The sequence below is a fragment of the Geotrypetes seraphini genome, chromosome 10 (assembly GCF_902459505.1).
Source record: "Geotrypetes seraphini chromosome 10, aGeoSer1.1, whole genome shotgun sequence".
Classification (NCBI taxonomy): domain Eukaryota; kingdom Metazoa; phylum Chordata; class Amphibia; order Gymnophiona; family Dermophiidae; genus Geotrypetes; species Geotrypetes seraphini.
The window spans coordinates 73257002-73284812 of NC_047093.1; the positions used below are offsets into that span (position 1 = coordinate 73257002).

Sequence of the window (27811 nt, forward strand, 5' to 3'; positions counted from 1 at the left end):
CATGGATCTGTAGTAACTACGTAAATCTACCACACAAACTTTTTTTTCCTTCTATTCCCCTAGTAACCAGTCATAATATACAGCTAAGAATTTTACATTATTCATTTAACTGCTTTTTAAAATTTCAATATTTCATTCCCTAAGATAGCAAACATCCATCACCTTGTTAGTATAAGTCTGTCCAAGTTGATCCTCTGCTGCTTAGATATCCATGATGTGTGATACAGTTTCTCAGCAGTCTTCAGGACATCAGCATTGAGTCGCTGAATCAGCTGCTTTTCTGAATTTACATAGAGTCTTTCTTGCTTGAGGTGATGAGCAAGAGTGTGAATGTCAAACTTCACCATCTTCAGACACCAGGGACAGATGCGAGTCACTCACTGAAAAGTAAAAGAAAGAGGATCTGTAACCCAGTAGAGAATATTCAAATTCCCATTTCATTCAATAAACTAACCCCCACTTTTACAAAACCCTAGTGCAGTGTTTAGCACCAGCCATGGTGGTAAAAATTCCAACGCTCATAGGAATTCATAAGTGGTAACAGCTCCAAAACTCACAGGAATTCATAGTCCGTCACTAAAAACTGTACTACGATTTTGTAAAGGGGCGGGGGGTAAGTTACTTCAAATAGTTATGCCAATTCAGCACAAGAAAAGCAGCATGTCCATCTACCAGGACTGGGTATGGAAGTCTTCACATTACTTCTTTCTAAGATTATATGAATATTTCATGGTTTACTCTTATGTATGATTAGAATTATATATATTTTTCAATGAAACTGTAATGGTTAATCCAATCAAATGTACAAACAAATGAAATACTATGAGAAGAGCTGTCTCAAGAAGAGACTACATCGCTGTACAAGAACCAGGCTCTCAGATCAGAATATACTTATAAAATTTATTTTATGCTTAACTCCTAAATAGATCACAATAAAAACAAACATATTAAAACACAGAACTCGTATAAAAACAACAAACCATCACTTTCTCCGATTCCTACTGCAAGCTCCAATCACATCATTTTGATGTTAACCTCCTGTATCCTCTAGATCAGTGGTTCTCAAACTTTTTTCAATTAGGGCACATCTGACAGACGATGCTCACATACATGACACTGCATATATGATCCTAATAGACCTTTAGTCTGATATAGTATTTATGAATTAAATATAAGCATTCTCTGCAGCCACAAAAAACCTATCTCCTCCCTAACAACAGGTGTAGATCAACTAGCAAATTTTCTCTACAGAAGTTACCATAACCAAAAATAATAATTACATTACATTACATTAGTGATTTCTATTCCGCCTGTGCCTTGCGGTTCTAGGCGGATTACAAATTATAAGAGATCTGGACATTACCGAGAGAATTGCATAACAAAGATTATCTAGAGAAATTACATAACAGATTATCTAGAGAAATTACATAACAGTGATTCATGTACTTTACATGGTGTGGTAGAGGATTCAATTATAAGAATTACATTTAAGAGAATCAAGTGATAACAGGATATAGTGGAGAATATCAGTATATACGGGTTGCAGACGAAAAGTTACCTAACAATGACGAAAGAAGTTTGTTGGATAGTGAGGTAAATGCTTATTTAGGAATCTGAGTATTTTTGGAGGAAAGGTTCTAGGAGTTGACTAATGTGATATTCAAGAGAGGGAGAGCTTGTGCGAAAGGGGAGGAGACTAGTTAGTAAGGACGTGTTTTTTGAATAGAAATGTTTTGATTTCTTTTCGAAACACTTTGATGTCTGTTGTGTTGATCATTAGTTTGGTGATGGTGGGGTCAATTTTCGCTGCCTGTGTCGCTAGAAGGCTGTCGTATAGTTTCTTACGTCGGGTACCATTATGAGGGGGGAAGGTGAATAGGTTTTGAGTTCTCCTTGATCTGGATGAGTGGTAGCGGTATAGGCGGTTGTTTAGGTAACAGGGGGCAGTTCCATGGGTTATTTAAATAGAAGACAATAGAACTTGAATTGAGTTCTTGCTTTTATCGGAAGCCAGTGAGAGTCTACATAGGCGGGAGTGATGTGGTCAAATTTGCTGAGACAGTAGATGAGTCTGATGGCTGTGTTCTGAACGGTCTGTAGTTGTTTTATCATGTTGTTTGGGCATGGTAGGTAGAGGCTGTTGCAGTAATCCAAGGTACTGAGTGTGAGGGATTGTACAATGATCTTGTAGTGTTCTTTGGTAAATAATTTTCTTATTTTTCTTAGGTTTCGCATGATGAAGAATGCCTTCTGTATGACTTTGTGTATCTGTGTCTGCATAGTGCAGCGTCTATCTAATTGTATTCCTAGAATTTTGAGAGTGCTCTGTATAGGATATTTGATTGCGTTTACTTCCAGTTCTGTTAGTGATGGTTTTTGTTCATCTCGTGTCATTTGAGTAATCTCACTGGGTATGCCCAGACCAATTATTTTGTAATCTGCCTAGAACCGAAAGGTATTGGCAGAATAGAAGGCACTAATGTAATAGCCACTATTTAACATGGTCCAGTATAGTTTAAATTTTCTCTCATTTTATATAATCATTCAAACCGCCAAGTTCTCTCAGCTAAAGTTATTTTTATGGACCATCAGAAGGTGGGCAACATGGAATAACACTTTCCTTTACCAACACCAAAAATCTTCAATGGGCCCTTTTTTTTTAAATCTATGAAATTCTATAATAGTGCATAACCAGATAACACAGTTATGCACAATTATAGAGCAGGAAAAAAAATTATTGACAATGTCCAATGTGACATGGACAAGAGGACATGGACTGAAGCTAAAGGGGTACAAGTCCAGGACAAATATCAGGAAGTTCTGTTTCATGCAACGAGTGGTGGACACTTGGAATGCTCTCCCAGAGGAGGTTATTGTGGAATCCACCGCACTAGGATTTAAAAGCAAACTAGATGCACATCTCCTTACGAGAGGCAGAGGGATATGGGTGACTAAAATTACGCCAGGTGTACACCTGGCTGGGCCTCTGCGTGTGCAGATCGCCGGACTTGATGAACCGAAGGTCTGATCTGGAGATGGCAGTTGTTATGTTCTTATGATGTAATTTTGCTGCATTCCTGCAGCCTCTCTCGTTGTAAATCGTCTTGAACTGAAAGGTATGACGGGATATAAATAAATCTATTCATTATTATTACTAGTCTTTAAGCCCGTTACATTAACGGGTGCTAGAATAGATGTGTCTGTCTATCTTTCTTTCTGTCTCCTTAACCGCTGTCTGTCTTTCTTTTTCTTTCTTTCTCTCCTTGGCTGCTGTCTGTCTTTTTTTTCTTAGTCTCTCTCTCTCTCTCTTTGGCCGCTGTCTGTCTGTCTTTCTGTCTCTCTGGCCCCTTGTCTCTCTGTGTCTCTCCTTGGCCCCCCTCTCTGTCTTTCTTTCTTTTTCACTCCTTGGCCACTGGCTGTCTCTCTGGCCCCCTGTCTGTTTGTCATTCTTTCTGTCTGTGTCTCTCCCTGGCCCCTTGTCTGTCTGTCTTTCTTTCTGTCTCTCTCCCTGGCCACCTGCTTATCTCTCTCTAGCCCCCCGAGCAAACCAAGATTGCTGTCTGCCCCCCAGCACACCCCTCCCCCAAAGTAGTCCATTTTCCCTCTCCCCCTCAACTTTTTTGTGTCTGTCTCTCTCCCTGGCCACCTGCCTGTCTCTCTCTCTCTCTGGCCCCCCGAGCAAACCAAGATTGCTGCCTGCCCCCAGCACACCCCTCCCCCCAAAGCAGCCACTTTTTTCTGTCTGTCTCTCTCCCTGGCCCCCTGCCTATCTCTCTCTGGCCCCCTGAGCAAACCAAGATTGCTGCCTGCCCCCCCAGCACATCCCTCCCCCTAAAGCAGCCCCTTTTCCCTCTCCCCCTCCACTTCCCTGTGCAGCAGTAGCAGCCGGACGCCTCACAGCACCTCGAAGGACACCCTCCTGACGTTGCTCTCATCGAAGCTGCCGCACACGCCACAAATGGAACATGGCACGGAAGCACAAATCACGGCGGCAGGGATTACGCTGTGTCAACTGCGCATGCACGGGTAAGGGTTTTATTAGAGAGGATTGTACCAACCAGCTAACTTTAGGTTGGTAGCTAGCATTCCTTTGCCAGCAAAGATGTCAGAGGCTATAACTGTAGATCTACTATCCTCTTATTTGACCATCATAACCATCTTAACCTAACAATTCAGTTCTAGAACCTTTCACAGGGACCAAATCAGTGCTAGGCACTGGTCACTGAAGCTAAAATATCATTATCAATATCACTGATTTTGCTGCAATTCGATCTTACTGTTGCATTTGCTACTATCAACCAATTTTATAATTACCTTCTTTGGTATCTCACATAAAGTACTGAATTAATTTAAAGAGTTATTAATCAAGCAATTTTAGCAAGGATTATCACACTGTATTAAAACAGTTGCACAATACAGAAATTGATACCTGAAAGGAAAATCTCTCTCTCTCTTTTCAAAGGCGGAGTGAGATTACATCTGAAGTTCAGTGTGATTTAAGGAAATCTGAGAGAGTTTGCAGAAAGTCTCATGATTCTAGGGATTATTTCACCTATAGTGTTAAATTGTTGGAATAATGGGCATTGTGTGATCAGGTTTGTAATAAATTCTTTCAAGATAAAATTAAAACAGCTTTGAATCAGCCTAGGGAGATGTTTCATGTAATTCAACATTTAACTGGAAATGGGAATGAAGGGGAATGTAAAAGTAAAAGATTATGCTGATTATTTGTTTGAGAAGATGGATTGTGGTATAACTAATTAATCCTTAGAAGGCAAATTCTATGTTTGGGGGAATAGGTGAATAATTCTCGGGTGAGAAATTTGAACAGGTTAGCACTGAAGATGTGAGATTGGTAATTTCTAAAATCACTCCTACAAGAACGGTACTGGATCCTTGTAACACCAAGGTTATATGAAAGGTAGCAGAAAAAATTGCCCCTTACGTGGCTCAGATTGTTAACAAATCCCTGTTGCTTGGAATTTTTCCAGTTAATTATAAACAGTCAACAGTAAGACCAGTTTTGAAGAAGAAAGGATTGTTTGTGGACTTAATGACTACTTATGACTCAATTTATGTGGTACCTTTTTTTTGGTAAGGTTTTAGAAAAACTTGTCTTGTTACAGTTGGAGGAATATGTTCAAAAGATTGACTGTTTAGATCCACAGCAATATGGATTTAGAAAGTGTCATAGTGTTGAATTGTTAATGTCGGTTGTGGAAATTATGAGAGTCTTGATAAACATGTTTCGTACTGTGTAGTATCGCTCAATGGTTCAGGGGCATTTGATACTGTTGATCTAGATTTGTTGTTGAAACTGGCAAAATTGGGAATTAATGGGGATGTTTTGTCTTGGTTTTCAGCATATTTGTTCGGACGGTCACTTGTTGTACGAAGCAGTCAATTGATATCAGAGGTAAGGGAAGTGAAAAAGGGAGTGCCTCAGGGATGTGCTCTGTTGGCCTTGTTGTTTAATTTATATCTGGCTACACTAGGGAAAAGATTTTGTGAATTGGGGGTGTATTATAGATTTTATGCCAACGATATCCTGTTCTTCTTCCCTATTGAGAATGGAATGATGGAAGTTGGGAAAGAATGAAATAAGTACATGAAATCTACTGTAAATGATTGGATGGATGATCATGGATTACAACTGAATGTTGGAAAATCAGAAGTAATGATAGTGAGTGAGGATGAAGTAGAGAACCTTCCAACTGAAATTCTGGTTCATGGTTTGAGTCTGCAAGTTAAGAGAGAGATTGTGAAAAATCCAAGATGGCCGCGAGTGACTGAATGTCGGAAGCGTCTCTCGAGCGCTCGGTAAAATTGGACATTTTACTTTGTTTTGCTTTTCAGCTTGACTGAAATTTTCCTCATGCCTAAAAGGAGGGGGAGAAGAACCGCAGGAGACGCGCGGTGCCCTGAAAATCCCCCTACAATCACCATTGAGCAGCTTTTGAATTGTCTTCAAAGGGAGTCAAAAACATCAGGAAATCACCCGCTGGACCCAGCGATGCAGAGTTATGCCGCTAAAGGGATCCCTGGGCTAGAGATCACGCTGAGCCCTGAAGCAAGAGACACTCCTCCCAACCGCAGCGTACCAGCTCACCGTGGGAACCAGGTGCGTCTAATGAGATAGTGTCTGCAGCCTGGGAGGCTTGTTCATCTGGGAGCTTGGAGACAGATATCCCGAAAGACTTTTTGAGTCTTGAGAGCGATACTGCGATTGGAACATCGAAGAGGAGGAACAACAGGACCAACAAACTACAACTTTGGGAGATGAGACTAGTTCTTTCGTGGTTGAAAAACCCACTGAAATTACTATTGAGTCTCTCTGAGACTTAATCATTAAATTGGGAAACACTTTGAACCCACAAATTAGAGAGGTGGAAAAGAAAATACACAAATAAGAACAAGAACTAAATGTAATACAATCGAAATGACCTCGATTAAAACTAAGCTGGGGAAAAATTAAATTGAAATAATAGAGGTCAAACAGGTACAAGAAGTTGTGATTAAAGACTGTGTTAATATCAAGCTGAAACTGGAAATGATTGAAAATGGCCACTGAGCCAATAATTTGAGGTTTCTAAAATTCCCTAGGGTTTTCTCTATGTCCCCTAGGGAAATGTTAAATAATTTTTTCCTAGAAGTTTTCTCAGTTTCCGAAAAACGAATTCCACCTTTTTCACAAGTATACCATTTGCCTGATAGAAATATGAAGCAGTAATTGGTTAATCAAGGGCAACAGGAACCACAATTAGATATTTCCACCTTATTGGAAACCTCTACAAAAGACTTGGTCACACCAGCAATATTGTTGGCGATTGTTGCTTTGGCACCAGATAAGAACTGGATTATGAAGATGTTTCTGGGACAGATGTCACCAAAGAGACTCAAAAACAGAGAAAGCAGTTTTTGTTATTGAAACCAGGTGTAATTTCAGTGGGGGGAAAGTTTTTCTTAGGTTGCCCTATAAATGTATTTTTCATTATGGTTCAGATAAATATGTTTTCTTTGATCTGACACACCTAACAAATTTTGTAGCTTTGAAACGTCTTGAGAAAGATGGAACAACTAGAATAACAACTGAGACTCAGGATTAGAAATCCCCCTGTGACTTCAGTCACTTTTGATTTTCTTTTTAATTGATTTTTCTTAATCATCAATGTCACTCTTTGAAAGTCTTGGATTACAGATAATTGTGGAATATTGATTGCTTAATATTGTAATATTGCTTAATATTGTAATATTCTCCTTTATAAAATTTTTCTTCCTTTCTTTTATGTTCCTAATTACAATATTACTGTACAAGATAGTATGCTTGATAATTTTGTGTAAAATGATAAATAATAAATTTAAAAAAAGAGAGAGATTGTGATCCTGAGTGTTTGTTTAGATCAGGGGTAAGGAACTCCGGTCCTCGAGAGCCGTATTCCAGTCAGGTTTTCAGGATTTCCCCAATGAATATGCATTGAAAGCAGTGCATGCAAATAGATTTCCTGCATATTCATTGGTGAAATTCTGAAAATCCGACTGGAATACAGCTCTCGAGGACCGGAGTCCCCCTGGTTTAGATTATACTCTTTCCATGGGAAGACAGGTCCTCAGGGTGGATACTCGCAGTTGCGGACACTTTATAGAGTAAAGTCAATGCTCCTTTCATATGATTTCTGTTCAGTGGTTCAGGCACTGAATTTGACTCGTTTAGATTATTGTAATATGCTTTACTTGGGATTAGCGAAGGTTAAATGCAAAGCGTTGCAACAATTGATGAACTCTGCGGCAAGGCTGATTTTGGGTACTTCACGCAAAAGAACACATCACTCAGGTGTTAAAGAAATTGCACTGACTTCCAGTGGCTCAAAGGGTTTGTTTTAAGATGCTATCAGCAGTACATCAGAGTTTGTATGAATATGTGCCAGTGAATTATCAGAAATTGTGGTAGGTGTATCAGCCAGGGAAGGCATTGAGGTCAGAAGGTACTATGAAGGAAAATGCTATGGTTTATTGAATGTACGTTGGTATGCCATGGCTTGTCAGATGAGACATATTAATGATTGGTTCAGAGGGACTTCTGATTTTACTGCTACACCATTGGAGCTATCTTTGTTGGTTCCGTATCATGTGAGCTATTACTTGCATGTGGCGGATCCACGGATACTTCCTTTGATATCCCACCATCCGATCTTTGCGCCAGCTCGGCGAACCTGGAAGTGGGTGTGTAAATCTGCACAACTGTCTTCTGGGGTGTCCTTATATTTACCAATACAGGGCAATGGAGCGTTTCAGCCGGGATTGCAAACTGCCGCCTTTTCTAGATGAAAGGCACAGGGACTTCAGTATCTTTTTCATCTTTTTTCAGAAGAGGGGAGGCCTGGCAACATTTGCGGAACTACAACAAACTTTTGACTTACAGTCTAATGACATATTTGCCTATTACCAGATTCGCCATTATGTGCAGTCCCTACCTGTGACTTTTCTTACTGAGGACAGCAGGGAGGCTCTTTCAGAACTCTTTAGCCTTTCAGCCCAACAGAGGATTCCTTTACGGTTTCATATTGTGGGGATCCGGGACTGTCAATCGGGCCCCAATCTGGACATTTTAGCAGCAGCATGGGCCGAGGACTTACACTGTCAGTTAACGGCTCAGCAGCTCCAGCGGGTACTGAAGAACATTCAAAAGGTGTCTCCTAACATCACCCACTGGGAAATGCAATTGAAAATTGTTCTGAGACTTTACATTCCACCGGAACGAGCAGCCCGGATGGGGATTACTGCATCTCATTCTTGTCCGAAATGTAATCAGGCTCATGCTTCTTTAAGTCATATGTTTTGGGCCTGCCCCAAAATTCAACAGTTTTGGAGACACCTTGGACATTATACTACAATGCTTTGGGGGAGGCATTGGCTCCCGCAACCGAGGGCGTTATTTGGATTTTATAACATAGCCACGCCCAAACCCAGGGGAATGTCAGCTTTTATAACCAGAATGCTTTTGCTGGGGAAGAAAGCTATCCTCACTAACTGGCTTTCCCGTGATCCCCCGTCCTATGCCCAATGGAGATCCCTCATGATAATTCATGCAACGTTAGAGCGGCGACTGGTGGGAGACTTAGATCATGGACCGGGTCGCAGATTTTGTCGGACCTGGGAATGCTTAGAAACATAGAAACATAGAAGATGACGGCAGAAAAGGGCTACAGCCCATCAAGTCTTCCCACTCTGCTTACCCACCCCCTGTCTATGCCCTAATGACCCAATTTCCTTATCTTGACCCTCGTAGGGATCCCACATGGGTATCCCATTTATTCTTAAAGTCTGGCACGCTGTCTGCCTCGATCACCAGGACCTCACAACACGTGCTCGCAACAGACTTTTGAACCTTTAGGTTTACTTCAGACTCTTAGCTTTTACTATGGCTCAGGACTCTCGGGGTGGGGAGGGATGGGGAGGGAGTGGGAGGCTATATTTGCACTGTTCCTGCTTGATTGATGCTACCATTTGTATTTGCTTGTTTTTGTTGGAATAATAAAAATCATTTGAACATAAATTAAATAAAGACAAGACCAAAGTTCTTTGGCTTCAACATAATGGCCCTGATTCTATAAAAAGTCCTACTGTAAGGCATCTAGATCAGCATGCCTAGCTGATAAGAACATAAGAATTGCTATACTGGGACAGACCGAAGGTCGATCAAGCTCAGTATCCTGTTTCCTACAGTGGCCAACCCAGGTCACAAGTACCTAGCTAGATCCCAACTTACAAACATACTCATTTTTTCTTTACGATTGATTCAACTAGTAATTTTTTTCACAAAGTATCTTTTGCATGAATGTACAAAGTCATCCCACAAATTCCTAGCAGCACAGAACTGAATGTATCTGATAAAAATATCTCTAATACCCTCAAATACAAAAGGATTCCTCTCTGTCCAAGGAAAAAAAAATCCTTAATGCAACTGCATGTTTTTCATTGTTGAAAATTCCTGTTTTGATTTTAAAAACAGTCATCTGGACTAGCCCAATGGCTCAGTATTTGTACTGAAATATATATAAAAATTAAAAACAAGAAGTCACTTTAGTCTGCTGCTTCTTGGTTTGCAAGGCTGGGAAGAGCATGGACTGTTTCTTCTATGGCAGAATCTGTAATTGAGACATACAAGGGGGAAAGCCATGGCTTGCCCTGGGATTAATACCACGGAATGCTGCTACTATTTGGGTTTCTACCAGGTACCTATGGATCTAGATTGGTCACTGTTGGAAACAGGATACTAAGCTAGATGGACTATTGGTCTGACCCAGGCCCCAATGCTCAAAAACATTCTGTGGCAGTAAGACTTGTAAAAGCAGTCGTACTAGCATGGAAAGCTCCCTTCTTATGTACAAATTATTCTCCTTGGATGCTAATGAAGCTCATAGCAGCCACCAAGAATACTATGCTAATGCATTACAAGGAGCTCATTAGTATTGTAATGAACTTTCCTTGTGATGCAGTAACAATAATGCCCCCCCCAGCACCAAATAATTGGTGCTCAAATGTTCTGGCAGCGATAGAGGAGGGGCCCTAAGTGCCTGAACCAATCAGGGCTTTAAGCCCATCCCCAGATCATCCTAGGATGCACCGGGCAGGGCCAGGGCTAGAGCCGCCATTTTGAAGAGGCAGACCCTGAGGCAGGAGAGTGGGCATTCCTCCCGACGTTCTTCTATTGAAGGTACAGGGGGGTGTAGGGGGAGATCCCAACCCTATGGCAGGAAGGAGTGGCCATCCCTCCTGTCATTCTTCTATTGAAGGTACGGGGGCTGTCGCAAGTATTGGGATGGGGGGGTCAGCCCACTAGACCGGTGTCTGTTGGAGGGCTGGGGAGATTGATGGGAGGGAGGGATCAGGAGTCTTTTTTTTTTTTTTTTAATGGCCACAGTTGTTGTGCGTGTGTGTTACACACGCACAACAGCTGCGCCCATCTTGCTCTTCTGTTGGTTCAATTCATCACAGCCAAGGAATCCTCGATTAGCTGAGCTGGCAGGACTCCCCAAAGCTGCCAATTAGAGGTTTTGGAGAGTTCTGCTGGCTCAGCTGTTTGGGGATTCACTTGCTGTGATCAGCTGAACAGGCAGGGAGAAGCAGCAGTGGCAGGAAAAAAATTTTTTTGGGTCTGACAGGAGGAATAGGAGTTAGGAGCTGTGCTCATAATTGCTCTTTTGTGCAAGCACCAGGCACAATTCCTCTCCCTTTTACCAGGGGCTGCTGCTCCGCACAAATAGCATGCATATAATTTGCATGGTACTGTGCTGAGCATCACCCGGTAAAAACAAAGTCTCTCCCACCATGGTATTTTTTTTTTTTTTTAAACTGTGGTGTCTGAACGTTTGTGCATCAGGATCCCAGTAGCCTATTCTTATGTTCTTAATCCCTCTTGGTTACTGCACTATTAAGGGTCGAAATGAAATGCCATGCTAAAACCTCTAGAAGGGAGAAAATGAGCAGAAAAAAAGCTGGAGTTTGTACATGACGGTGTTTCAATAAGACCCAGATGAACAGAAAAGGAATAAATACATAGGACAATCAGAAAAAATCTAAAGATGTTTTACAGAGCTGTCTACTAGAATCATAATAATGCTTCCATTCTGATGCAGACAAACATGCCAATTGTTAATATTATCCTTTATTATACAGCATATAAAGGTTTCCTTATACAACATAAGCTCTGACTAATCTTTTGAAAATCTTGATATAAAAATGAAGCAAATCCCTCTTCATGTTGTTTGTGTTAGAAACAAAGCCATCTTTATGGTCTGATTAAAAACACAAATTGAATTGCAGAGTATTCTTACTAGAAGTCTGCCTGCCTTGCTTAACTGTTCAAATAAGGCACGCCATTTATGGAAAAATGCAAATGGGATGAAAACAAAATGCATTTTTAATTTGGAAACGTGACAAGGAATCATCATCCCCCACCCCAAGTTTTCCTGCTGTTTGAGAGAGAATTTGTGGTAATTTGCTTGGGGTCTGATACTAAGTGGTATTCATTTTGTGCAAACAGTTGCACAATAGGCTCCTGCAACCTAGCTATGAGAAAGTTTAGCAGAGAAAGCATCCAAGAATGTTCTTTAAACAGCAAGTCTATCACCCTCAAACCTACTACAGATCCTACTACTACAATTTATCACTTATATAGTGCTGAAAGGTGTACACTGTGCTGTACATTTTGGCATTTAGTCGACAGTCCCTGCTTGGAAAAGCTTACAATTATTCAAGGCCCAAAATGGTGGCAAATATAGCCTAAGGCAAATGAGGCATAAAATACGACCTTAATGAATGTTTCCCATGCAGTATTGCAACCTCATCCACATCAACTTGAAGAGGCTGGTAAATGACCTAGAGAATGGATAAGAGATGGGTAGCCAAAAAATTGCCATTTTTTTCTGTTTTCTTTTCTTTTTCATTCTGGAATGAATGTCATTAAGTGTGCCCTCTTTGCAAATGAGTGAATATTACCGTATTTTCACGCATATAACGCGCAAACGCGTAAAACGCGCATACGCATATAGCGCGCGGGAACACAGCATGTATGTAAACAAATTTCCATATAGTGCGCACACGCGTATACCGCGCATGCTGCTCATTGAAGTAAAACCTCCTCCTGCCTTGCTGCTCGGAGTTCTCCTGCCTTTCAGCCCCCCACCCTGAAGGACTGCTCGCACCCCCACCTCGACGTCCAATTCATCCCCCAGCCCCCCGTACCGTTTGCGGTGGAGAAGCAGCCTGCCGTTGGATCGCGATGCCAGCGAGCCCTGCGCTGCTTCCTCCGGGGCGGGACCGCAGGCTGCTTCTCCACCGCAAACGGTGCAGGGGGGCTGGGGGATGAATCGGATGTCAGGGGGGGGGAACCAGCAATGTAAAAAACAAATTGTATAATGCGCTCACGAATATAACGCGCATGGTTATGCGCGGTTTGTAAAATCGTGTATAGCGCGTGCGTTATATGCGTGAAAATACGGTATATGTAAAGAGAGTTCACTCATTAATACAAGCCCATATTCTTTTCCCCGACAGTGTGCACTGTCAAGAAAGTGTGTGCACTCTTAGAAGACAATCACTGGCAGTGACTCGGATGTTTGAGGTTAAAGTGGAGTTAGGGCAGAGCAAGATGGAACAAGTTAAAATCCTTGGGACAGGGAGCAACACCATCAGTAGTAAAGGGATAGTGAGGACACTTTTTAACACAAAAGGGAAAGGACTTTAACTGTATTTGGCTGTAAATATTTTTGTTATGATTTAAGGCATATATTGTGTCAAGAGTTCTGTTTTTATGAGTAAATGTATTAACTCTGCATGGACTTTATATACAGTAATTTCTAGATTTGTCTGTGTGCTATGGAGGGAAGGTTATTTTGGTGGATCGTTGGTAAGCCCATTTTTACTGTATTTTTATACAAACACGAATGTGGCACATCACTGCACTTTAAACACATCCAGCAGGTTAATTAGCAATTTTTTTTTCATAGTTTAGATTCACTATATGGCTCATTTTCAAAAAAGAAAGATGGCCAAAAAGTGGCATAAAGGAACATATGTACATTTTGCTATTTTTGAAATTTATTTTCTAGATGGATAACTAAGCTGTTCATTTAAATCTCAAGGGGGTATGTTAGAGGTGTGGTGTATGTGGGACAAGAACAGGCTTATGATCTGGATGTTTTTCTGCCATAATCAAACATTTATGAATACACCCAGGGGACCATTTAGATAGATGACTGGGGCTAGAGCTGTTTTAACTATCAGGAAATGCCAAAAAAGGTGCCCAAACTGACCAGATGACCACCGGAGGGATATAAGCATGAACCCCCCCCACACATACAGACACTTCCCAGTGGTCACTTACCCATTCCCAACCCCGGCCCCCCCCCAAAAAAAAAAAAAAAAAAAGATGTGAATGAAACAGTACATACTTTCTGTATGACAACTTCAGACATTATGACCAGTCCAAGTAGAGCAGCAAGCAGTTTCCTGGAGAAGCCTGGTGAGCAATATAATCAACTATAGAGATGAGAACTCAGGCCCATATTCCACTCTAAACGCTACTCTTGTAGTGGAAGATGAGAGCCTTCCAAAACCCATCCTACATATAGGTGTCACCTATAGACATAAGGGGTATTGTGTTATACAATTGGGTACAGAGGGTTTTGGAGGGCTCACCATACAATATAAGCAGGCTATGGTAAAATGTGTACCTGGGACTTTTAATGTTAGGTTCACAGCAGTGGCCCCTAGGATGCTCCACTGCTCTGTTGGGATGTCTGTGTGGCCAGTCTACTAAGAATACTGGTCCTGCCTACATCCCAATGGCTTATTCTGTGTGGTTTTCTTTTGGAGGTGTGCTTTTTTTTTTAACATAAGATTTGCCGCTGCTGGGTCAGACCAGTGGTCCATCGTGCCCAGCAGTCCGTTCACGCAGCAGCCCTTAGGTCAAAGACCAGTGCCTTATTTGAGTTTAGCCTTACCTGCGCATGTTCTGTTCAAGTAGGAACTTATCCAACCTTTTCTTGAATCCCTGAAGGGTGTTTTCCCCTATAACAGCCTCCGGAAGAGCGTTCCAGTTTTCTACCACTATCTGGGTGAAGAAGAACTTCCTTACATTTGTACGAAATCTATCCCCTTTTAACTTTAGAGAGTGCCCTCTTGTTCTCTCCACCTTGGAGAGGATGAACAACTTGTCTTTATCTACTAAGTTTATTCCCATCATTATCTTGAATGTTTCGATCATATCCCCTCTCAGTCTCCTACTTTCAAGGGAGAAGAGGCCCAGTTTCTCTAATCTCTCACTGTACGGCAATTCCTCCAGCCCCTTAACCATTTTAGTCGCTCTTCTCTGGATCCTTTCGAGTAGTACTATGTCCTTCTTCATGTACGGCGACCAGTGCTGGAGGCAGTATTCCAGGTGTGGGCGTACCATGGCCTGGAACAGCGGCATGATAACCTTCTCTGATCTGTTTGTGATCCCCTTCTTAATCATTCATAGCATTCTGTTTGCCCTTTTCGCCGCCGCAGCCACACACTGTGCGGACAGCTTCATTGACTAGTCTACCAGTACTCCCAAGTCTCTTAATGGGGGGGTCTCTCCGAGTACTGCACCGGATATCCTGTATTCGTGTATAATATTTTTGTTACCGACATGCATCACCTTACACTTTCCATGTTGAACCTCATTTGCCATGTCGCAGCCCATTTCTCGAGCATTTTATGTCATGTTGCAGGTCTTCACAATCCTCCTGTGTCTTCACTATTCTGAATAACTTTGTATCGTCTGCAAATTTAATCACCTCGCTTGTCATACCAATTTCCAGGACGTTTATAAATATGTTGAAGAGCACGGGCCCAAGCACCGAACCTTAGGGCACTCCACTTGTGACGCTTTTCCAGTCCGTGTATTGTCCATTTACCCCACTCTGTATCCTTTCCACCAACCAGTTTTTAGTCCACATATTTCACCCTCGATTCCATGGCTCACAATTTTTCAAAGTAGTCGTTCATGCGGGACCTTGTCAAACACCTTCTGAAAATCCAGATATACAATGTCGACCGGGTCACCTTTGTCTATCTGCCTGTTTACTCCCTCGAAGAAGTGCAGTAAGTTCGTCAAGCAAGATCTTCCTTTGCTGAAACTATGCTGGCTGATCCTCATCAGATTGTGTCCGTCATGGTGATCAATTATGCAGTCCTTTATCAGTGCCTCTACCATCTTTCCCGGTACCAAGGTCAGACTCACCGGTCTGTAGTTTCCTGGATCTCCCCTCAAACCTTTCTTGAAGATTGGTGTAACATTCGCCACTTTCCAGTCTTCCAGAATCCTTCCTGATTTGATCGACAGATTAGCTATTAGTTGGAGCAGTTCAGCTATAATCCCTTTCAGTTCCTTAATTACCCTCGGATGGATGCCATCCGGTTCCAGGTTCTGGGGATTTATCGTTTTTTAAGCCTATCAATCTGCCTGCATACCTATTCTAGAATGACCATCAACCCTGTCAGTTTCCCTTCTTCGTTTCCTCTGTATAGCCTTCAGCTTCCGATATGTTGTGTATATCCTCTAAAGTAAATACAGACGCAAAAAGTGTGTTCAGTTTGTAGTTAATGACTTTGTCCTCCTTTAGTATTCCCTTTATTCCATGGTCATCCAATGGCCCCACCTCTTCCTTCGCGGGTCGTTTCCCCTTGATATATCAAAAGAATGGCTTGAACTTTTTTGCCTCCTTGGCTATTTTTTCCTCGTAGTCTCTTTTGGCCCTTCTCATCGTCTTATGGCACCTGCTTTGATGTTGTTTGTGTTTTTCCCAGTTTTCATCCATTTATTACCTTTCCTCCAATCTCAGGAGCTTGAAGCACAAAAAGCCGACAAAAATCATGAACAGACACTTGAAAAAACATAAAGAAACAGCAGATTAGAAAGACTCCTTATGGTTCACGTGCATAAGGAAAAATTGAAGGGGGCAGCAGAGCCCTCTGGTGAAGGAGGAGGGGTTGAAAAGCTGGAGTAGATTCCTTCTGCACCACTAGCGAGGTGCCTCCAGGAGGATGGGGAGAATGCCCATCCATCCAGAATGACACACCTATTAAACTAAAAATATAATTATATTGTAGGCAAGTTTGGTGTTTTTAAGCGTCGTGTCTAAAATGCTAGATGTTTCCAGAGTTAGTTTTATATATTTACAGAGGGTTTTATATATATAATATATAAAACCCTCTGTACCCAACTGTATAACACAATACCCCTTATGTCTATAGGTGACACTTATATGTAAGTGATATATATACCAAGTTTGGTTGAAATCGCTCCATGCGTTTCAGAGTTATGCAGGAACATACACACATACATCCGATTTTATATATCTATATAGATATATATTTATACATACACACAACAATGGCACCTTTGTAAGTTACACTTTAGTCGCTTTGCTGCCACTCATACATTAACATCTATTCTATAAGGGCATGCATAAATGGCATAGTGCATAAATGCAAGAGGACCTTCATATGGGAGGAGCATAGGCAATGCTGATAATTATGTGAGCAATTACAGTATTATAAACTATGTGCAGCTTTGCAACATTTGGGTACTTGTAGTTACATCAGATCTTTAGCTGATGTAACTTAGGGTGCATAAATGTAAGGCACACCAATGCTGGTTAATACTAGTACTGTATTTTATAACTGAATCTGGACATCCAGATTCTAACAAAGAATAAGCTCTCATCACACAGCATCAGGGTACCTAAAAAGGCACAATGCACCCACTTACAGAACTGCATTTTAATGACTGAAGAATTTCATATAAATATTTGCATACTCATTTTAACAAAAGAACATGCTTTACTGCAATTGGAACTGCAATACACACAGTTCAGCTATTGATAGGTCAATATAGTCAGATAAAGATGTCAGCCTTATATTACTGAACTAGTCTTTAAGCCTGTTACATTAACGGATGCTAGAATAGATGTGTGTGTCCGTCTTTCTTTCTCTCTCTCTCTCTTTGGCCCAACCAAGCATTCCACATACTCATTCACAGTCAGCTGCATGACTGTCCATCGGCAGGGGGAGAGAGGGAGAAGGAACTGCAAACCACTGAATATCCACAAAGGGCTACCAAATCCACCACCAACACACATACCCCTTTGCTCAAATAACAAAATAACATGCTCACCCAAACAGGCACTCTCTGAGCCAATGCGCCCGTTTGAGCCTGAAAGGCCCCATGGCCGCCGCTAGCACCGCGAGAGGGAGCGGGGCCTGGGCAGATGAGAGGAGCCGCTGCAGCGTGTAAAGAAACTTCGGCCGGTAGGGCCGTATTGCATGAGGTGGAGAGCACCACAAACTCCACTGAATCTCCAGCCCCAATTCTAAGTATTGCTTTCTGTATCTGTCATCCGCCGCGGCCTCCTCCTGGCAGCCGCCGCTCTGCACTGCCTTGCCGCGGCAGCATCTAAAGACACTTCGGCCGGTAGGGCCGTATTGTGAGGTGGAGAGCAGGGAAGCTTTTCTGGCGCGCATGCACACTCGTGCCGCCGCGACAGATCAGGGAACATGCGGCGCGAGTGCGCATGCGTGGCCTAGCATTTTATTATATTAGATGCTGCTTGTTAGCATGTGAGATGGCCTAATCAGAGGGGCAGCAAAGGACTCTGGAGTATTTATATTAAACAAATCTGATCTTGGAAGTGTCCATGCAGATAGAACAAAGGCTACTGACCATTCAGCCTTAGAATGCCACTAAATGCCTTCTAAAATACCAATACAGTCAAACCTCGGTTTGCGAGTAACCCGGTTTGCGAGTGTTTTGCAAGACGAGCAAAACATTCTCGCAAAACTCGATTTGCGAGCCCCCCCCCCCCCCCCCCCCCCCGATTAGCGGCATCGCTCCCCCCCCCCGCTCGAATCGGCACCCCCCCCTGCGTGAACCGGCACCTCCCACCCGAACAACTTAAACTTACCCCCCCCTCCCGTCTGGTACCGGCACGCAGCCCACAGGACGTGCCGGTGCCGCTAGAAGATCTTCCTGCTTCTGCCGGCCTTGAGCATGCATCTGTGCATGCTCAAGGACTTCTAATTCTCCCTCTCGCCGAGATTCTCACATATACACACACACACATACACATTCATTTTCTTCCTGCTGCACCTCTTGAGGCCTGAACCCAGAACCTTTCGTACAACTACAAAAGACTAGCCAAAAACACACATTTAAAGACAAAAGATTACAAAAGATATGCCAAATGTAGCTACCAGTGGAACTGTATAGAATTTATAATCTCACTAACATCTAACATATCCCCACCCTATACAGAATTTCTATGCCAACATTTGAACCCTTGCCAGACTTAACTTGGAGCCACCCCTTTGATTGTAAGGTGTTGCCACATACAGACAACGCTTGTGATCCCTTCCTTCTAGGCATCAAGGGTGTTACCTCTGTGGTGTGTTCAAATCTTAGCAGCCCTGAAGAGAAAATCTTAAATGTTGATGTCCTATGCTACTTGACCACTCCCATAAGAATTACTATATGGGCGCTGATCAAAGGTCATTCTAGCCCAACATACTGTTTCCAACAGTAGACAATCTAGGACATAAGTAGCCAGCAGGATCCCTAAAAATAACAAGATTCCATGCAACTTACCCACAGACATAAGCAGTAGCTTTCCCCTGGTCTACCTTCCAAAAATTTGTTCAAATCTTTTTTTAAACCTAGCTATGCTTTCTGCTCTTACGACATCCTCCAGCAAGAAGTTTCAGTACTTAGTTATGCAGTGAGCAGAAAAATATTTTCTCCATACCATAGTTTCTTATAGCCTGTAATTTTCTACTAGGAATCTTTGCTGTTTACAATTTAGTTATAAGACATACAGGTTGACATTACAGCAAAATTTTCAGATCTTAGGTAGGTTCCAAAGTGTTATAGAGAGAAAAAATGTGTCTTTAGCAAACTGTAGTAGGTGGGGAGTTGTCATAGGTCTAGAGGCAGGCTGTTCCAGACTTTGGGTCCTTGATATGCAAAGGAAGACTCAAATAGCTTTTTCCATTGAACTAGTTTGGAGGAAGGGAATGCCATTTTAAGGCGCTGCATTGTTCTAGGAGGTGCGAGATGAATACATGAGCTTAATATCTGATAAAGCACAGTTACTTACCGTAACAGGTGTTATCCAGGGACAGCAGGCAGATATTCTCACATGTGGGTGACGTCATCTATGGAGCCCCAGCGCGGACAGCTTTTCAAGCAAACTTGATTGAAGTTTCAAGTTTGCTACACTGCACCACGCATGTGCATGCCTTCTTGCCCACTAGAGGGCGCATCCCACCTCGTGGTCCTCAGTTCCATAACTAGCAAAGAAGCCATCCTCGGGGAGGTGGGCGGGTTGTGAGAATATCTGCCTGCTGTCCCTGGATAACACCTGTTACGGTAAGTAACTGTGCTTTATCCCAGGACAAGCAGGCAGCATATTCTCACATGTGGGTGACCTCCAAGCCAACCAAAAAAAGGCAGGTGGGAGGATGGCAATTTAGAAAAACAGATTACGTAACACCGACTGGCCGAACCAGCCGTCGCTTCTGGACAAAGTGTCCAGACAATAGTGGGAGGTGAACGTATGAACCGAAGACCAAGTGGCAGCTTTACATATGTCCTCCATAGGAGTAGATCGGAGGAAAGCAACTGAAGCTGCCATCGCCCGGACCTTATGCCCCGTGACTCGACCCGGGAGCGTAAGACCAGCCTGAGCGTAGCAAAAAGAAATATAAGCAGCCAACCAGTTGGACAAGGTGCGCTTGGAAACAGGGTGTCCTAAACGATTAGGATCAAAAGACAAAAATAATTGAGGAACCTTCCGATGAGACCTGGTACGTTGGAGATAAAACGCCAACGCCCTCTTACAGTCAAGCGTGTGGAGCGCCGTCTCGCCAGGATGGGTGTGGGGCTTAGGAAAGAACACAGGAAGGACAATGGACTGATTGAGGTGGAAATCAGACACAACTTTAGGTAAAAATTTAGGATGGGTGCGGAGAACCACCTTGTCATGGTGAAACACCGTGAAAGGCGGGTCCGCAACCAAAGCCTGCAACTCACTAATCCGTCGAGCAGAAGTGAGGGCAATCAGAAATACCACCTTCCAAGTAAGGAATTTCAGAAAAGACTTGTCGATAGGCTCAAAGGGAGGTTTCATCAATTGAGCTAAGACAACATTCAAATCCCAAACGACAGGAGGAGGCTTCAGAGGGGGACAAACATTGATTAGACCCTTCATGAAACGCGTCACCAGAGGATGAAGCGAAAGAGAACGACCGTCCAAGTGTCGGTGGAAGGCCGAAATGGCACTGAGATGTACCCGGACAGATGTGGTCTTCAGGCCTGAATTAGACAAATGTAACAAATAGTCCAGAACCGAAGACACCGGAACCGATCCCGGATCCAGATGACGCGAGGAACACCAGGAGGAAAACCTGGTCCACTTCTGGGAATAACAAAGCCTGGTCGAGACCTTGCGCGAGGCTTCCAAGACGTCCCGCACCGACTGAGAAACCGGAACAGAAGTCAAGGGGCAAGGAACCAAGCGGTCAGGTGCAACGACTGAAGATTGGGATGCAACAGTGAACCCCGACTCTGAGACAGCAGAGAGGGAAACACAGGTAGAAGCAGAGGCTCCCTGACAATGAGTCGAAGAAGCAGGGAGAACCAGTGTTGACGCGGCCATCGAGGCGCAATGAGAATCATAGTGGCTCTGGATGATTTGAGACGAACCAACGTCGTCAAGATCAGGGGAAAAGGTGGAAACGCATAAAGGAACCTCCCTCCCCAGTCGAGAAGAAAGGCGTCCGCTTCCAGACGGTCCAGGGAGTACATCCGAGAACAATACAGGGGTAGTTTTCGAGTCTCCGGAGAGGCAAACAGATCCACCTGTGGAGTCCCCCAGCGGTCGAAGACCTCGCGCAGGACTCTGGAGTTGAGTGACCACTCATGCGGCTGGAGAAGCCGACTGAGCTTGTCTGCCAAGCAGTTCTGTTCCCCCTGGATATAGACCGCCTGTAGGAAGATGTTCTGGGAGACCGCCCATTCCCAGAGGCGCAGAGCTTCCCGGCAAAGAGACCAAGAGCCTGTCCCACCTTGCTTGTTCACATAATACATGGTCACCTGGTTGTCCGTTCGCACGAGGACTACATGATCGCGGAGCAGGTGACAGAATGTTCGAGCCGCCAGAAAGATGGCGCGAAGCTCCAACACATTGATGTGGCAGCGGCGGTCCTCCGCCGACCACAGGCCCTGGGTTCGCAGACCGTCGAGATGGGCCCCCCACGCGTACTCCGAGGAGTCCGTGGTGAGAACCTTGCGATGTGGAGGGAAGAGAAAGAGCAAACCCCCTGAAAGATTCGAAGAGTCGGTCCACCAATGGAGCGAGCGTCTCAAAGAAGGAGTCACCGTTATGCGAGAAGAGACAGGATTGCACTCCTGGCGCCACTGAGAGGCCAGAGTCCACTGAGGAATTCTCATGCGCAGTCTAGCAAACGGAATGACGTGGACCGTAGAAGCCATGTGGCCCAGAAGCATCATCATGCGCTGAGCCGACACCACCGGCAGCTGAGCTATTAGACGGCCCAACCGAACCAAAGCCTCCAATCGAGGAGGAGGGAGGAATGACCAGAGGCGAACAGTGTCCAGCACTGCGCTGATAAACTGAAGTGATTGGGTCGGGCATAACTGTGACTTGGGGAAGTTCACTTCGAACCCTAGTCGTTGAAGGAAGGCGATAGACTGTAGGGTCGCTGAGATAACCCCTTCCCTGGTCGGGGCCTTGATCAGCCAATCATCCAGGTAAGGGAAGACCTGAAGCCCACGAGACCTCAGGGCTGAAGCGACTACCACCATACACTTCGTGAAGTCTCGAGGGGACGAAGCCAGGCCGAAGGGGAGGACTCTGTACTGCAGGTGCAGCTCGCCCACCTGGAACCGTAAGAATTTGCGGAACGCGGGATGCACCGGAACATGGGTGTACGCTTCCTTCAGGTCTAGGGAGCACATCCAGTCCCCTTCCTCCAAGAGAGGATATAAAACCGGAAGTGACAACATCCGGAACTTCTCCCGGACCAGGAACTTGTTGAGCTTCCTGAGGTCTAGGATGGGGCGCAAGTCCCCGGTCTTCTTTGGAACCAAAAAGTAACGGGAGTAAAACCCCCGCCCCCGCTGGTCGGAGGGAACAGGTTCCACTGCTCGAAGCCTCAACAAGGCCCTGGCCTCGGCCATGAGGACGGGGAGCTGGGTCCGGTTGCACAGGCAAGCCCCCGGTGAATGTTCCGGTGGCGCAGAGCAAAAATTGAGAGAGTAGCCCTCGGAGACGGTCTGGAGCACCCAAGCGTCGGATGTTGTCTCGGTCCAGGCCGCGTAAAAGGACCGGAGTCAACCCCCTATGGGAAGAGGGTCTGGCGCTGTGGCGGAGGGGGGCCGGCCCCATCCGCCTATCCCGTCAAAAGGACGGCGCGGGCTTGGCAGGACCCTGCGGTGGAGTTTTGGTTTGTCCCCCTCTGCCCTGCCTAGGGGGGCGCCGAGGCGGTGGCCTAGAAAAAGCCGGAGTCGACTTTTGAGGGTACCTCCTCGGGGGAGGCCAGAAGGGTTTCTGAGGCGTGGCTCGAGGTTTAGGACGGACCAAGGAGGCTAACGAGCGCTCCTGCTCCGAGAGCCGTTTGGTCGCCGCCTCCAGGGAGTCATCGAATAATTCGGACCCCACGCAAGGCAGGTCCGCAAGGCGTTCCTGCAGGTTTGGGTCCATATCGAGGGTGCGTAGCCACGCCAACCGGCGCATAGCTACCGCAAAAGCAGACACCCTCGATACCAACTCAAACGTGTCATATACTGAATGAAAAAGGTACAACCGCAGTTGAGACAGGTTGGACACAAACTTGTCGAACCCTTCCTTGCGGGAGTCCGGCAGGGCCTCACGATATTGGGGCAAATCCTTTATCATGCCACGTAAATAAGAGGAATAGGTAAAGGCATAATTTAACGCCCTGGATGCCATGAAGGAATTGGCATAGAGGCGACAACCAAACTTGTCAAGGGTCCGACCCTCCCTGCCGGGCGGAACCGCCGCAGAAACCCGGGAGGGCTGTGTCTTTTTGAGCGCAGACTCGACCAGCAAAGACTGGTGGGAAAGTTGAGCCTTCTCAAACCCCTTGGGTGGTATCGACCTGTACTTGGACTCCATCTTAGACGGCACCGCTGCGACTGTAAGAGGGGAAGTCAAGTTCCGAAGCAAGGTCTGATGAAGGACCTTGTTGAGGGGTAGCCGAGGGGATTCCCTTGGGGGAGCAGGGAGGTCCTGCTCCTCGAGGTACTCCTTAGTATATTGTGACCCAGCCATGAGGTCCAGGCCCAAGGCACGCGCCATGTCCTGCACGAAGCCAGAGAAGGAGGACTGCCTGGCTGGCGGGGAGGGAGTTCTCGACCTCTCCGCCGAACAAAAGGGGGAGGGCTCATGAGAATAACGGGGCTCCCTACCGGAACCCGAGCCCCATGAGGCCAGATCTAATGGCCTCGAGGGGGTCGGGGAACGTCTCCGCCTCGAAGAGCCCCTGGGAGACGTCCCAGGTGTCCGAGGAACCGAGGTACGCCCCCTTTTTCTCGGCGAGGAGTCACGAGAACCCCCTCTCGCAGGGGAACGGAGAAGCCTCGGGTTGTCGAGACGAAGCTCCGAAACCCTCAAGGCTTCGGCTTCCTCGGGCGACGCCTCGCTCGTGGCCGGCCCGAGGGCGAGGAACCCCGGGAGGACCTCGAGGAGGAGGAGGAGGAAATCCGTCTCACTCGGCGCACCCTGTCCCGGGGCCGAACGCTGCTCTCAGGCGGGACCCCCGAGGTCGAGGTCGAGGGCAAGGTCGAGGCCGAGGTCGGTGGTGCCCCGGCAGTCGAGACCGAGGGAGTCGATACCGAGGTCGGAGCCCCCGAGGACAAAGCAGTCGAGGTCGCAGCCCACTGCAATTGTTCGAGGGCGCAAGATAGCTCCGAGGAAATCAAGGCTCGGAGCAGGTCCTGGAATGCCGGGATCCCAACCATGGTAGGCAGGTCCGAGGCCGGGGGATGCTCCCTGGAGGGCGACCTCGGTCTCGAGTATTCCCTCGGGGCATTAGTGGCCGGAGTCCTGGGCGGGGCCGAGGACGACCCACCCGCCGCAGAGGAACTCGAGGATGGCTTCTTCGACGACCCTGGAGTCGGGGATGGAAAAGAGGACTTACCCGAGGCAGGTTTGGATGCGGGCGTCGGCTTCGAAGTCGAGGTCGAGGCACGCGGCGACGCCAAAGGCGTCGAGGCCGAGGTCAAGGCCGGGGCCGAAGCCGAGGCTGACGTCGAGGCCTTTCCGGACGCGGAGTCAACTGAAAAAAGCTCCGCCATCCTGGCGCAGCGTCGACGAAGCGCTCTTGCCTGAAGAGTGGAACGCCTATCGCAGGAATTAGTCGGGTGTTCGGGTCAAAGGCAGAACAAGCACCACCGGTGGGGGTCAGTGATAGAAAGTAACCGCTCACACCGGGTGCATTTCTTAAATCCCGTCGAGGGACGGGACATGAAAAAGAAGTGGCCGGGAACGATCGAGGTCCCGCGGCCGCGGCTCCCGGGAGCCCCCGGAGCCGAACGGATGGAAACAAAACTTTTTTTTTTTTTTTTCGACGAAAAACGACGGACTAAACCGAAAAAAACAACAAATAAAGCACAGCGACCGAGCTAACCAACCCAGACGCGGTGTCAGAAGGCTGAAAAACAAGAGCACAATTTCCACAGGGCTTCTAGCTCCGCGGAAGAAACTGAACTGAGGACCACGAGGTGGGATGCGCCCTCTAGTGGGCAAGAAGGCATGCACATGCGTGGTGCAGTGTAGCAAACTTGAAACTTCAATCAAGTTTGCTTGAAAAGCTGTCCGCGCTGGGGCTCCGTAGATGACGTCACCCACATGTGAGAATATGCTGCCTGCTTGTCCTGGGATAAAGTGTTTTTTAGTCAACTTATGTTGAGGAAAGTTAGATCATTGTTCCATCAAGAACATTTTTCAGTATTGGTACAATCTACAGTGCAACGCGAAAAAATGCAAGATCATGCACCTTGGCAACAATAATCCGTGCAGAACATACACACTGAACGGCGAGACCTTGGCTAGGACGGCAGCAGAGCGGGATTTAGGGGTGGTCATTAGTAAAGACATGAAAACAGCCATCCAAGTGGAAAAGGCTACATCCAAGGCTAGACAAATGCTGAGTTGTATCCGTAGAAGCTTTGTTAGCCGGAAGCCGGAGGTCATAATGCCATTGTACAGAGCCATGGTGAGACCTCATCTGGAGTACTGTGTGCAATTCTGGAGGCCTCACTACCGTAAGGACGTACTGAGAGTTGAGTCGGTTCAGCGCATGGCCACTAGGATGATCTTGGGGCTTAAGGATTTCTCATACGAGGACAGGCTGCACAGATTGCGGCTATACTCTCTCGAAGAGCGTAGGGAGAGGGGAGACATGATTGAGACATTTAAGTACATCACTGGCCGCATAGAGGTGGAAGACAACATTTTCTCTTTCAAGGGTCCGTCAGCCACAAGAGGACATCCGCTGAGAATCAGGGGCGGGAAATTTCATGGGGATACCAGAAAGTACTTCTTCACAGAAAGAGTGGTAGACCATTGGAACAAACTCCCAGAGCAGGTGATCGCGGCCAGCAGCATACAAGATTTTAAGAATAAATGGGATACCCACATCGGATCTTTACGAGGGCAGTATAGAGGTGATACCACCTGTGAGCGACCTCTTAGGAGTGGTTAGGGGAGGGTTAATGGAGTGGGCAGACTTGATGGGCTATGGCCCTTTTCTGCCGTCATCTCCTATGTTTCTATTCAGTCTATTTAGGCATTAAGCAGGGCAGTCTAAAATGACTTCAACTGATACAAAATACAGCAGCTAAGCTTATATTCGTGAAGCGAAAGTACAATCATGTTTCCCCTTTGCTGAGAAAGCTTCACTGGCTTCCAGTCCGCTTCAGGATTCAATTTAAATGTGGATGTACACTTCTCCCTCGGTATTCGCGGGGGATAGGGGTAGAGCCGGACCGCGAATTGAGAAAAACCGCGAATATCTTCTCGTCCGGCTCTGACCCACCCCCGCCTCCCTCCCCCAGGCATCCTGGCCTTACCTGGTGGTCTAGCAGGCTTTCGGGGCAGGAGCAATCTTCCTATGCTCCTGCCCAGTGCAGATCGCCAAGAGGAAATGACTGCCATGAGTTCCCATAGTCTCTCGAGATTACGACGGGAGCTCACGGCAGCCATTTCCTATTGGCGATCTACATAGGGCAGATCGCTCCTGCCTCGAAAGCCCGCTAGACCACCAGGTAAGGCCGGGATGCCAGGAGGAAGGCTGGAGAGAGGCAGGAACGTGCTAAACTATGGGGGTTCCCCCTCCCCCCCAAATCAGAAATATATGAAATCGCGAGTGTCGAAACCGTGAATGGGGAGGGGGAAGTGTATTATCTTTTTTTTTTTAATATATGTTTATTAGAGGAACAAAGCACAGGAGAAATATACAGCGGTCAAGTCGTAATCACTGCAAACTACCAGGTAAAAAATCAAACAATCAAACAAAGATAGCTCCCATGCAAAGTTCTAGTTTCATACAGAAATACAGAAATCCCCCCCCCACACCCCTCCTCTCCAAAGCCCCCCCTCAATCCCCCCTGCATCCTAGGAATCTGACCCATATTAGAAAGAACTCTAACAGTCCAAATAAGCCACCGTCTGCCAACTAATGGCACCCCTCTTGCGCTGTCACTCCCAAGTCGCAATCTGGGACATACTGGCCCGCCACTGCTGGATCGTTGGACGCACCTCACCCACCCAGTGTTGCAAAATAAGCTTTTTGGTAATCCCCAGAGCTATTACCACAAAGCGGCGCGAAGGCTCCGCAATACCAGCCTCAACTAGGGGACCCATGACACCAAGCAGCAGAGTCTTATAAGACCACTCCATAGACCGCCCCAGAACATCCTCCACTGCCCGAAGCACTTGCACCCACAAAAGAGCATTCCAAGAAATGATGCACTATCGTACCACGGAAAGCTGGGCAACGGGGGCAAAACACGTCCGGCCACAGGCCAATGACACTCCCTTTGCATTGGGTTATGTAAGCCTTGTGTAAGATCTTAAGATGGATCTCTTACAAACCCATGTTAGGGGCAGCCTCAGCACCTTCAACAAAACTCAAAGTCAATTCATCAACTGTGACCTTCTCTCCCAACTCAGAGCTCCAAGCC

At 45.8% G+C, this 27811-nt stretch overlaps 1 protein-coding gene across 13 annotated transcripts in view; it reads right to left on the reverse strand.

Annotated features, from left to right (window-relative positions):
• The window catches only part of GAPVD1 (GTPase activating protein and VPS9 domains 1), a 189433-nt gene that overhangs the window by 133575 nt on the left and 28047 nt on the right, over positions 1-27811 (reverse strand). For 12 of the 13 annotated variants that reach the window (XM_033960247.1, XM_033960259.1, XM_033960249.1 and 9 more), the window contains exon 2: positions 163-380. In XM_033960247.1, coding sequence (XP_033816138.1) covers positions 163-347 — 185 coding nt within the window. In that variant the 5' untranslated portion in view covers positions 348-380. Of the gene's footprint in view, positions 1-162; positions 381-27811 lie in introns of those variants that run through there. The other variant, XM_033960257.1, reaches the window with a different exon arrangement.